The sequence below is a fragment of the Pseudophryne corroboree genome, chromosome 5 (genome assembly GCF_028390025.1).
Source record: "Pseudophryne corroboree isolate aPseCor3 chromosome 5, aPseCor3.hap2, whole genome shotgun sequence".
In the NCBI taxonomy this organism is placed as follows: domain Eukaryota; kingdom Metazoa; phylum Chordata; class Amphibia; order Anura; family Myobatrachidae; genus Pseudophryne; species Pseudophryne corroboree.
In genome coordinates, this window is record NC_086448.1 from 745,934,944 (window position 1) to 745,948,009 (window position 13,066).

At 47.0% G+C, this 13,066-nt stretch overlaps 1 protein-coding gene across 2 annotated transcripts in view; it reads right to left on the minus strand.

The window, feature by feature from the left end:
* Window positions 1-13,066, minus strand: part of INTS8 (integrator complex subunit 8) — a 198,937-nt gene that overhangs the window by 53,185 nt on the left and 132,686 nt on the right. For both annotated transcript variants that reach the window (XM_063924132.1, XM_063924131.1), the window contains 2 exons: window positions 4,581-4,645; window positions 1,913-1,956 (listed from right to left, as the gene is read on the minus strand). In XM_063924132.1, coding sequence (XP_063780202.1) covers window positions 1,913-1,956; window positions 4,581-4,645 — 109 coding nt within the window. The remainder of the gene's footprint in view (window positions 1-1,912; window positions 1,957-4,580; window positions 4,646-13,066) is intronic.

Below are 13,066 nucleotides of genomic sequence, written 5' to 3' on the forward strand. Positions count from 1 at the left end.
AAAATGAAAAACCTAACAAAATACTTTCTTTCAGGAAACTCAGGAGAGCTCCCTGTAATGCACCCAGTGTCCGCGTGTGTGTGTGACTCACTGGAGGACAGAGGAAGAAGCCGGCGCCTCCACTGTAGTAACCCGGCAACCGCGGAGCAGGAGTATACAGCGCCGCTGGGGGTGATGGAGCTGCAGCAGAAACGTCGATCAGACACAGCCTGCTGCAGCCCTTTGAATAGTCCTCTTCTGTCTGTAAGTTTAAAGCTAAGAATAGGCTGCCTGAGGCAGCCCCCTGTTAAGTGACCTGCTACTACAGGCACCAACTACAAACTGAGCTCACTGGCATGGAGGCGGGGTTATAGAGGAGGCGGCGCTGTGCATTTTGGGAACAGTCAAAGCTTTGCGCCTGTTGGTGCCTCGGATCAAGATCCTACTCTACACCCCGATGTTATTTCCTTGTGGAGCCCAGTGTACCCTGCAGCAGAAATTACAAATAACCACTGAAGGTATAACTCAACTCAAAACTTATTTTATATCTATTTTATTCACCATTTATATTTAGTATTATTGGTGTGAGACTGTTTACAAATGTGACAATCCAGAAGGTTTCACCATCAAAGGGGGATGTAGTTACATTGCCGACAGTTGGGATTCCGACAGGCAGGATACAGACGCCGGAATCCCGACCACTGACAATGCTGCCAGCCGGAATCCCGGCTAATGGGCCATTTCCACTTGTGGGTGTCCACGACACCCATAGATTGGGAATAGAACCTGTGGTGAGTGCAACGAGCCACCAAAGGGCTGCTTTGCGCTCGCCCCCCCTGTCGGTATTCTAGCGGCCAGGATCCCATACCCAACGCATCAGAACGCATCAGAGGTACAAAACCAACATACAGGTCAGCAAACATACAGGATGGGGATATAGGGGGGGGGGGGGGGGGGAGCAAAGACTTTGCAAAGTTTGAGAGGATCCTGTAAACACCATGATACAGTGTCCACCAAGGGCTGAAAAAGGAATCCATATCCTGATTTCTCATAAACTTCTGGATATACTTACATGTAGGAAAGCCAATCCCCTGCCATTTTTTTCAATCCCGGGTATTGGGATTGAAAAATGGCCAATCCCGGGACTCCCAGGATTGGTTTTTAACTATGTGGCTGCCGCCCTGCACACATAACTGACCGTATACAGTGGGCAGGCGGGTGGGAAACTCCACATTCTGCCGCCGATCCCGGGATTGGCCTCCCTACTTACATGTAATACCTGAAATGATGACACTGGGAATGAAAGGATTTAGGGGGTAATTCAGACCTGATCGTAGCAGCAACTTTGTTAGCAGTTGAGCAAAACCATGTGCACTGCAGGGGAGGCAGCTATAACATGTGCAGAAAGAGTTACATTTGGGTGGGTTATATTGTTTCTATGCAGAGTAAATACTGGATGCTTTATTTTTACACTGCAATTTAGATTTCAGGGGTCTATTTACTAAGCCTTGGATAGAGATAAAGTTGCTAGAGATAAAGTACCAGCCAATCGGCTCCTAACTGCCATGCCACAGGTTGTGTTTGAAAAATGACAGTTAGGAGCTGATTGGCTGGTACTTTATCTCTATCCAAGGCTTAGTAAACATACCCCTCAGTTTGAACACAGCCCACACAAATCTAACTCTCTCTGCATATGTTATATCTGTCCCCCCTGCACTGCACATGGTTTTGCCCAACTGCTAACACATTTGCTGCTACGATCAGGTCTGAATTACCCCCTTAGTTCTACTGGTGTACAATGCATGTGTTAGCTATGCAGCAGTCATTATAATGTGCAGCCGTTTCTGCCGTAGTTTATTATTTTGCTCTGCTTTTGTATAAGACAAACAAAATGGAGCCTGCAATTATATCAAGAAAGTTATCCGTCACTCACCGCTATCTGTCTCTTATCGAGCTCTCCTCTCTTGTGGTGTAAGTCTGGGAGACTGATTTAAGAAATCAAAGCGTCAGATTAAACGTATTAATGGTTGCATACTTTCCTGCTATACAGTACATGTTATATTGGGGTCTTTTCAGTTAGACTTGTCTATTTTAACAATGTTATAGGCTTTTACACACCTCATACTACATGCAGGAGTAAATTTACTAAGAATCGTATGTCACCCGTATTTGCCTGATATTAAACACGGGTAAGATCGATTGAACGTGGTGTGGGAGCATTTTTTTTTTTTTTTAAATGAAATACGGAAATTCAACTAAGCTCCCGTTTTTGGAGGGGGGAATCGTGTTTTCCAATGGTGTATACAATCGTATTTTACAGGAATGTTTCAGGCAAGAATCACCAAACACTCCTGTAAATGTCTGGTTTTGAGTCCGGTCTTTGTTTTTCAACTGCGGCTGTATTCCGGTCCGTGCTTTCAAATGTACATACACCATTGTTATAGAAGTGATATGTAATTTCTTATGAAAAGTGGAACCTTGTCATTTATGTTTATATAAAGAAAGGATTACATAATTTTTATTTGTGATTCATGGCTATAAAACCCATTTACATTTTTAAGTATCCATGGGCAAGTTATATGTGTATTTATTTTAAACTATTATACGGGTAACCCAAATAAAAACATGTCACCCCACCTTCACATTTAAAAAGGACTTGTGTATATACAGTTTAATAAAACTAAAATGAACATGTATGGTTATTGTATTCAAAATCATTGGGAACTGTTTTTTTATTGTTGCTTTTTAATTGTTATATTGGTTCTGCTTACTGGTTTTTTTTTTAGTTAAATGAAAAATTTTGTATTAGTAATGAAATTATCATGGATGATTTTGCAAGCACGCTGCAGGTGAGGTGGTGCAGGTGTGTTTGCAAACAGAATTGTGGTAAATTTCCGTGTTCCGTTGTTTTCTGTGAAAAGTACGTCAGAGTTTAGACGATGATGTATTTGATTGTATGTGTGATTACATCCGTGTTTTGTACTTCTATCTGAGCACTTATGCTTTGGTAAATTTCCATGTCTGAAAAATTGACAAATCACTCCTGTGTCTGCAAATTCTGAAAAACATGGAGCTTAGTAAATGAACCCCTCAGACGGTGGAAATGTAGAGGTAATTATGGAGCAGATACCGTAAGCTATGAATACGCTCCAAACAATGATGGATCTCTGATCACATTTTAACACTAGCAAGATGACTCAGTTCTTACCAACAATTCCCGTTCACCCTGGGAACAAATGCACCATGAGATCATAAAACCCAGACGCTAAGCCCAGACGCTAAGAACACAGTCAGTTTTTTTTGGTCGGCCCAACAATTGGCCAATTTTTGGGGAAATTGTAGGCTAAAATATATTTTTTTAAAGTTACCGATTTTGTTACACACCACACTGCATTTAAAATATGTCCACCCACAAGAAGGATGACATGACATGACATATACATAATGCAGTGGGTCGTCTTTCACAGCACGTGCGGTTATTGGGGCCGATTCAGACCTGATCGCTGCTGTGCTTTTTCTCACAGGCTGCGATCAGGTCTGCACTGCGCATGCACCGCAATGCGCAGACGTGACGTTCCGCAGCAACGGAGATCGCCGGTCAGCGACGGGATGGTGCGAAAATTCCGCACGAACTGGTGATCGCAAGGAGATTGACAGGAAGAGGGAGTTTGTGGGTGGCAACTGACCGTTTCTAGGGAGTGTCCAGAAAAACGCAGGAGGGACCCGGCGTTTTGTGGGAGGATTTCTAACGACCGCTTCGGCCCCGACCATCGCAGCGGCAGAGTAAGTCCTGGGCTGTGCAGAGACTGCACTAACTACTTTTTGTGCAGCTCTCCAGCACAAGCGATCGCACCCCTGCACACACACAATACCCTCCCACTGTAGGCAACGACTACCTGATCGCAGGGATACAAAAAACGCACCCTAGCGATCAGGTCTGAATTATCCCCATTGTCTTGACCACAAATAACTGTTTGTAGCATGTACAGACACAACTGCTCCATATGTGGCTGAACGAGTAACTTGTAACAATCTGATGCCTGAATGATCATTTGCTAGCCTGCTGCTACATAATTCTTTTCATCGTGGCTGGGGATGGTGGGTGTTGTTATTTACTAAACAGCAGCCTTTCAAAGCCACTAATTATCAGTGTTTTCCTGCATGAATTTAAAACAACTATACTATTAAATACAACACACACCTGGTTTTAAGCTTAATAGTATTTCATTTTTAAATTCTGCAGGCAAAACCACTGATAATTGGTGGCTTTGAAAAGCTGCATTATAGTAAGAAAACCAGGGATGGCCAACAACCATTTGGTGGTTACTCCCAAGGATAAGTCAAAATCCCCCACTGATGGCCAGAATCCATGGACCATTGATGGTCAATCCAGTTGTGGAGCGCCCTGGTCCCATCCCAAGCAAGCACTATGTCTTATTGCCTTGATATATCCATAGAACTCCTCTGTGTCTTCTACTATCCTCATAATTCCCTGTACAGGGAACGTTATAACACTTAGAATTCTTTTGTCCAAATCTGATAGCGCAATTTAATATAGGTGGAATGTAAAATGTATTTTGGGACAGGTACAGAAAGGATACTTGTTAAATACTCCAGAATAGTCACATCCCATATGTATTCATAGTAGGAATCCATTGCGTCGTGGCTGGAAAAAAACACATGATGCAGAATATTAAAAACACCAATTTACTGGACTGCAACGTAGACTTGTGTCACGTCCTATATATTTTAAGGGGTATATTAATGGCAAAAGATGGTAAGAAAATGTAATATACTAGATTAAGGATACATTGTTTTCTCTGAACTACTATTTGCAGCTACTTCCTACCAAAACTTATCTTAGCAGCAGAGATAATGTGCAACGCAACTAATAAAATGTGGCAGCATACAAAGAAGACCTCTGAAAGGCACCCTGGGGGTCATTCCGAGTTGATCGTAGCTGTGCTAAATTTAGCACAGCTACGATCAGGCACTCAGACATGTGGAGGGACGCCCAGCACAGGGCTAGTCCGCCCCGCATGTCAGTGCCGCCCCCCCCCCCCCCAGAAATGCAAAAGCATTTAAGTAGTAACTCCCGGCCAGCGCAGGTCCTGCGGCTGGCCGGGAGAACCTCTTTGCTGCCCCTGGTCGCAGAGGCTGCGTGTGACGTCACGCAGCCGCTGAGGCCCGCTCACACACGGTCCGGCCACGCCTGCGTTGGACGGACCGTGCCCCCAAAACGTCCACTCCTGCCCAGCGACCGCCTCTGCCTGATTGACTGATCGCTAGGGAACGACGGCCTGGCATGCGCCGGCACTGCGGCGCGCGCGCAGTTCCGACCCGATCACTGCGATAAACTGCAGCAAGCGATCGGGTCAGAATGACCCCCCCCTGGTCATTCTGACCCGATCGCTCGCTGCAGACTCTTCTACTACCATGGGTACAAGGTCGGTGTACCAACGCCAGTCCAAGGCAAGGTGAATCACTGTAATACACTCTTTATTGCCATCTTTAAGAACTTTTAGAGACCTACCTTAGGCATTAGAAACGTATTACCCTGCGTGCCGTGAACTCTGGTTTCAGTGCCAGCCAACTTAGAAAGTGAGACTCTCAATTTTGTAGACTGATGCCAGAGTGGCTTCTGTTTCATCTGCCTCTGGCACTGCCATGGTTGCAATGATGGTTTATAAACTTTGTGCCACTGGGCTCTTGTCACTTCTCCAGCCAAAGATGTATAGGCCCTACACACTTGCTGATATGTGCAGGTGATAGGAACGATCTCGTTAAGTAATGAACGAGAAATTGTTCATATCGCTCAGTGTGTATGCACCAACGATGAACGATGCGCGGCCCTGCGGTCGTTCATAGTTGGTTCTCCGTCGCTTTGCAACGCAAGTCAATTTGGACGATGATAGATCATCGTCAAAATTGCAAGCATCGCTGAATGTGTAGGCCCCTTGATACTATGCCTGATGGTCTAGATCAGTGATTCCCAGCTCCAGTCCTGAAGAACCCCCAACAGCTCATGCTTTGCGGGTTTCTGCAATCATGTACAGGCAAGTTCATCTATTTTACTGGTAAGTCATTATCCCACCTGCTTCCACAGACAGAAATCCGCAAGTTGGAAACTGCTGGCCTAGACCTATCATCACGTGTTTCTGATCACCAACTGACCGAGAATCTATGGCCACAGGCAGAGGTTCCCAAACGCGGTCCTCAAGGAACCCCAACAGTCCAGGTTTTAGGTATATCCATGGCTCAGCACAGATGGTTAAATCAAATTGACTAAGGTGCTAATTAAGTGACCTGTGGCCAAGCATGGATACATTTAAAACCTGGACCATTGGAGTGCCTTGAGGACCGCGTTTGGGAACCTCTGGCTACAGGTCTTAAAGTCTGCAGACCTGCCAGACTGCTCCCAGGTTTAGGAGACTAGAAGCTGGCATCTGTGCCCACTATATCCCAGTTCAAGTTTAACTATAAACCCTTGGACAGGTGAGCGGTATTTATCCACCACTCTATGGTCCATAGACCCGACGAAACAAATCAGTGAACAGCAATTGTATCTTTCATAAAGGCAGACCCCTAATACTGGGAACGCTGCAGGTGAAAGGACACTGTAGTCAGCAACAGCCACTGAGAACCCACTAAATATGGAGTAAATATGACATTAATAGTAATATAGTGCAATTCATATCCTACAACATACCAAAGTATGATTTAGGGTTCACTTTTATTTTACCATTCTATGTGTAATTCAAACCATCACTTTTATTTTACCATTCTATGTGTCACTCAAACCATCACTTTTATTTGGTCATTATACTGGTAATGAAGGACTCACCCCACCATAAATCTATGTGGTCCCTGGAGGAATTCTCCCTACATTGCATAAGGGCATAAGTAACAGGGATCTACATGGGATTTAGGGGGTCATTCCGAGTTGATCGTAGCGGTGCTAAATTTAGCACAGCTACGATCTTCTTCCCTCACATGCGGGAGGACGCCCAGCACGGGGCTAGTCCGCCCCGAATGTCAGTCCGGCCCCCCTGCACAAGTGCAAAGGCATCACACAGCGGCGATGCCTATGCACTTCAAGAGTAGCTCCCGGCCAGCGCAGCTTTAGCGTGCCGGCCGGGAGCTACTCAACGCTCCCCGGCCCGCAGCGGCTGCGTGTTACGTCACGCAGCCGCTGCGCCCCCCCTTCCCCCCCCACCGTTCGGTCCGGCCACGCCTGCGTTGGCCGGACCAAACCCACCAATCAGGCAGAAGCGATCGCATCCCTGCTACGGCCTTCGGCTGTCTGGCATACGCCGGCGCACTACGGCGCAGCAGGGACCCGTTCGCTCTGCTGCATTAAAACGCAGCGAGCAAACGGGTCAGAATGACCCCCTTAGTGATAAGGCCAAGTCCATTAATTACTGCAAGATAAAATTACAGAATACCATTATATATGATTTATATACTCCTATAATGAAACTAAATTCGACCGTAACAAATAATAAGAATTTACTTACCGATAATTCTATTTCTCGGAGTCCGTAGTGGATGCTGGGGTTCCTGAAAGGACCATGGGGAATAGCGGCTCCGCAGGAGACAGGGCACAAAAAGTAAAGCTTTAGGATCAGGTGGTGTGCACTGGCTCCTCCCCCTATGACCCTCCTCCAAGCCTCAGTTAGGATACTGTGCCCGGACGAGCGTACACAATAAGGAAGGATTTATGAATCCCGGGTAAGACTCATACCAGCCACACCAATCACACTGTACAACCTGTGATCTGAACCCAGTTAACAGTATGATAACAGCGGAGCCTCTGAAAGATGGCTCACAACAATAATAACCCGATTTTTGTAACTATGTACAAGTATTGCAGATAATCCGCACTTGGGATGGGCGCCCAGCATCCACTACGGACTCCGAGAAATAGAATTATCGGTAAGTAAATTCTTATTTTCTCTATCGTCCTAGTGGATGCTGGGGTTCCTGAAAGGACCATGGGGATTATACCAAAGCTCCCAAACGGGCGGGAGAGTGCGGATGACTCTGCAGCACCGAATGAGAGAACTCCAGGTCCTCCTTAGCCAGGTTATCAAATTTGTAGGATTTTACAAACGTGTTTGCCCCTGACTAAATAGCCGCTCGGCAAAATTGTAAAGCCGAGACCCCTCGGGCAGCCGCCCAAGATGAGCCCACCTTCCTTGTGGAATGGGCATTTACATATTTTGGCTGTGGCAGGCCTGCCACAGAATGTGCAAGCTGAATTGTATTACACATCCAACTAGCAAAGTCTGCTTAGAAGCAAGAGCACCCAGTTTGTTGGGTGCATACAGGATAACAGCAAGTCAGTTTTCCTGACTCCAGCCGTCCTGGAACCTATATTTTCAGGGCCCTGACCACATCTAGCAACTTGGAGTCCTCCAAGTCCCTAGTAGGCGCAAGACACCACAATAAGCTGGTTCAGGTGAAACACTGACACCACCTTAGGGAGAGAACTGGGGACGAGTCCGCAGCTCTGCCCTGTCCGAATGGACAAACAGATATGGGCTTTTTTGAGAAAAAAAACACCAATTTGACACTCGCCTGGTCCAGGCCAGGTTCAAGAGCATGTTCACTTTTCATGTGAGATGTTTCAAATCCACAGATTTGACTGGTTTTAAACCAATGTGTTTTGAGGAATCCCAGAACTACGTTGAGATCCCACAGTGCCACTGGAGGCACAAAAGGGGGTTGTATATGCAATACTCCCTTGACAAACTTCTGGACTTCAGGAACTGAAGCCAATTCTTTCTGGAAGAAAAATCGACAGGGCCGAAATTTGAACCTTAATGGGCCCCAATTTGAGGCCCATAGACACTCCTGTTTGCAGGAAATGCAGGAATCGACCGAGTTGAAATTTCTTCGTGGGGCCTTCCTGGCCTCACACCACGCAACATATTTTCGTCACATGTGGTGATAATGTTGTGCGGTCACCTCCTTTCTGGCTTTGACCAGGGTAGGAATGACCTCTTCCTGAATGCCTTTTCCCTTAGGATCCGGCGTTCCACCGCCATGCCGTCAAACGCAGCTGCGGTAAGTCTTGGAACAGACATGGTACTTGCTGAAACAAGTCCCTTCTTAGCGGCAGAGGCCATAAGTCCTCTGTGAGCATCTCTTGAAGTTCCGGGTACCAAGTCCTTCTTGGCCAATCCGGAGCCATGAGTATAGTTCTTACTCCTCTACGTCTTATAATTCTCAGTACCTTAGGTATGAAAAGCAGAGGATGGAACACATACACCGACTGGTACACCCACGGTGTTACCAGAACGTCCACAGCTATTGCCTGAGGGTCTCTTAACCTGGCGCAATACCTGTCCCGTTTTTTGTTCAGACGGGACGCCATCATGTCCACCTTTGGTAATTCCCAACGGTTTACAATCATGTGGAAAACTTCCCCATGAAGTTCCCACTCTGCCGCGTGGAGGTCGTGCCTACTGAGGAAGTCTGCTTCCCAGTTTCCATTCCCGGAATGAAACACTGCTGACAGTGCTATCACATGATTTTCCGCCCAGCGAAAAGTACTTGCAGTTTTTGCCACTGCCCTCCTGCTTCTTGTGCCGCCCTGTCTATTTACGTGGGCGACTGCCGTGATGTTTTATCCCACTGGATCAATACCGGCTGACCTTGAAGCAGAGGTCTTGCTAAGCTTAGAGCATTATAAATTTACCCTTAGCTATATTTATGTGGAGAAAAGTCTCCAGACTTGATCACACTCCCTGGAAATTTTTTCCTTGTGTGACTGCTCCCCAGCCTCTCGGGCTGGCCTCCGTGGTCACCAACATCCAAAACTGAATGCCGAATCTGCGGCCCTCTAGAAGATGAGCACTCTGTAACCACCACAGGAGAGACACCCTTGTCCTTGGATATAGGGTTATCCGCTGATGCATCTGAAGATGCGATCCGGACCATTTGTCCAGCAGATCCCACTGAAAAGTTCTTGCATGAAATCTGCCGACTGGAATTGCTTCGAAGGAAGTCACCATTTTTTTACCATGGCCCTTGTGCAATGATGCACTGATTTTAGGAGGTTCCTGACTAGCTCGGATAACTCCCTGGCTTTCTCTTCCGGGAGAAACACCTTTTTCTGGACTGTGTCCAGAATTATCCCTAAGCACAGGAGACTTGTTGTCGGGATCAGCTGCGATTTTGGAATATTTAGAATCCACCCCTGCTGTTGTAACAGTATCCGAGATAGTGCTACTCCGACCTCCAACTGTTCCCTGGACTTTGCCCTTATCAGGAGATCGTCCAAGTAAGGGATAATTAAGACGCCTTTTCTTCGAAGAAGAACCATCATTTCGGCCATTACCTTGGTAAAGACCCGGGGTGCCGTGGACAATCCAAACGGCAGCGTCTGAAACTGATAGTGACAGTTCTGTACCACGAACCTGAGGTACCCTTAGTGATAAGGGCAAATTTGGGACATGGGGGTAAGCATCCCTGATGTCTCGGGACACCATATAGTCCCCTTCTTCCCGGTTCGTTATCACTGCTCTGAGTGACTCCATCTTGATTTGAACCTTTGTAAGTGTTCAAATTTTTTTAGATTTAGAATAGGTCTCACCTAGCCTTCTGGCTTCAGTACCACAATATAGTGTGGAATAATACCCCTTTTCTTGTTGTAGGAGGGGTAATTTAATTATCACCTGCTGGGAATACAGCTCGTGAATTGTTTCCCATACTGCCTCCTTGTCGGAGGGAGACCTTGGTAAAGCAGACTTCAGGAGCCTGCGCAGGGGAAACGTCTCGACATTCCAATCTGTACCCCTGGGATACTACTTGTAGGATCCAGGGGTCCTGTACGGTCTCAGCGTCATGCTGAGAGCTTGTCAGAAGCGGTGGAACGCTTCTGTTCCTGGGAATGGGCTGCCTGCTGCAGTCTTCTTCCCTTTCCTCTATCCCTGGGCAGATATGACTCTTATAGGGACGAAAGGACTGAAGCTGAAAAGACGGTGTCTTTTTTCTGCAGAGATGTGACTTAGGGTAAAAAACGGTGGATTTTCCAGCAGTTGCCGTGGCCACCAGGTCCGATGGACCGACCCCAAATAACTCCTCTTCCTTTATACGGCAATACACCTTTGTGCCGTTTGGAATCTGCATCACCTGACCACTGTCGTGTCCATAAACATCTTCTGGCAGATATGGACATCGCACTTACTCTTGATGCCAGAGTGCAAATATCCCTCTGTGCATCTCGCATATATAGAAATGCATCCTTTAAATGCTCTATAGTCAATAAAATACTGTCCCTGTCAAGGGTATCAATATTTTTAGTCAGGGAACCCGACCAAGCCACCCCAGCTCTGCACATCCAGGCTGAGGCGATCGCTGGTCGCAGTATAACACCAGTATGTGTGTATATACTTTTTATGATATTTTCCAGCCTCCTGTCAGCTGGCTCCTTGAGGACGGCCCTATCTATAGACGGTACCGCCACTTGTTCTGATAAGCGTGTGAGCGCCTTATCCACCCTAAGGGGTGTTTCCCAACGCGCCCTAACTTCTGGCGGGAAAGGGTATACCGCCCATATTTTCTATCGGGGGGAACCCACGCATCATCACACACTTCATTTAATTTATCTGATTCAGGAAAAACTACGGTAGTTTTTTCACATCCCACATAATACCCTCTTTTGTGGTACTTGTAGTCTCAGAAATATGTAACACCTCCTTCATTGCCCTTAACGTGTGGCCCTAATAAGGAATACGTTTGTTTATTCACCGTCGACACTGGATTCAGCGTCCCTGTCTGTGTCTGTGTCGACCGACTAAAGTAAACGGGCGTTTTAAAACCCCTGACGGTGTTTTTGAGACGTCTGGACCGGTACTAATTGTTTGTCGGCCGTCTCATGTCGTCAACCGACCTTGCCGCGTGTTGACATTATCACGTAATTCCCTAAATAACCCATCCATTCCGGTGTCGACTCCCTAGAGAGTGACATCACCATTACAGGCAATTGCTCCGCCTCCTCACCAACATCGTCCTCATACATGTCGACACACACGTACCGACACACAGCACACACACAGGGAATGCTCTGATAGAGGACAGGACCTACTAGCCCTTTGGAGAGACAGAGGGAGAGTTTGCCAGCACACACCAAAAACGCTATAATTATATAGGGACAACCTTATATAAGTGTTTTCCCTTATAGCATCTTTTTTATATATTTCTAACGCCAAATTAGTGCCCCCCCTCTCTGTTTTAACCCTGTTTCTGTAGTGCAGTGCAGGGGAGAGCCTGGGAGCCTTCCCTCCAGCCTTTCTGTGAGGGAAAATGGCGCTGTGTGCTGAGGAGATAGGCCCCGCCCCTTTTTCGGCGGCCTCGTCTCCCGCTCTTAACGGATTCTGGCAGGGGTTAAATATCTCCATATAGCCCCCGGAGGCTATATGTGAGGTATTTTTAGCCAAAAATAGGTTTTCATTGCCTCCCAGGGCGCCCCCCTTCCAGCGCCCTGCACCCTCAGTGACTGCCGTGTGAAGTGTGCTGAGAGGAAATGGCGCACAGCTGCAGTGCTGTGCGCTACCTTAAGAAGACTGAGGAGTCTTCATGCCGCCGATTCTGGACCTTCTTCTTGTTTCAGCATCTGCAAGGGGGCCGGCGGCGAGGCTCCGGTGACCATCCAGGCTGTACCTGTGATCGTCCCTCTGGAGCTAATGTCCAGTAGCCAAAGAAGCCAATCCATCCTGCACGCAGGTGAGTTCACTTCTTCTCCCCTAAGTCCCTCGTTGCAGTGATCCTGTTGCCAGCAGGACTCACTGTAAAATAAAAAAACCTAAGCTAAACTTTTCTAAGCAGCTCTTTAGGAGAGCCACCTAGATTGCACCCTTCTCGGCCGGGCACAAAAATCTAACTGAGGCTTGGAGGAGGGTCATAGGGGGAGGAGCCAGTGCACACCACCTGATCCTAAAGCTTTACTTTTTGTGCCCTGTCTCCTGCGGAGCCGCTATTCCCCATGGTCCTTTCAGGAACCCCAGCATCCACTAGGACGATAGAGAAATTGTGGTATGCTATACCAGATGAAATGTAGATAGATGGCCAAACATCATTG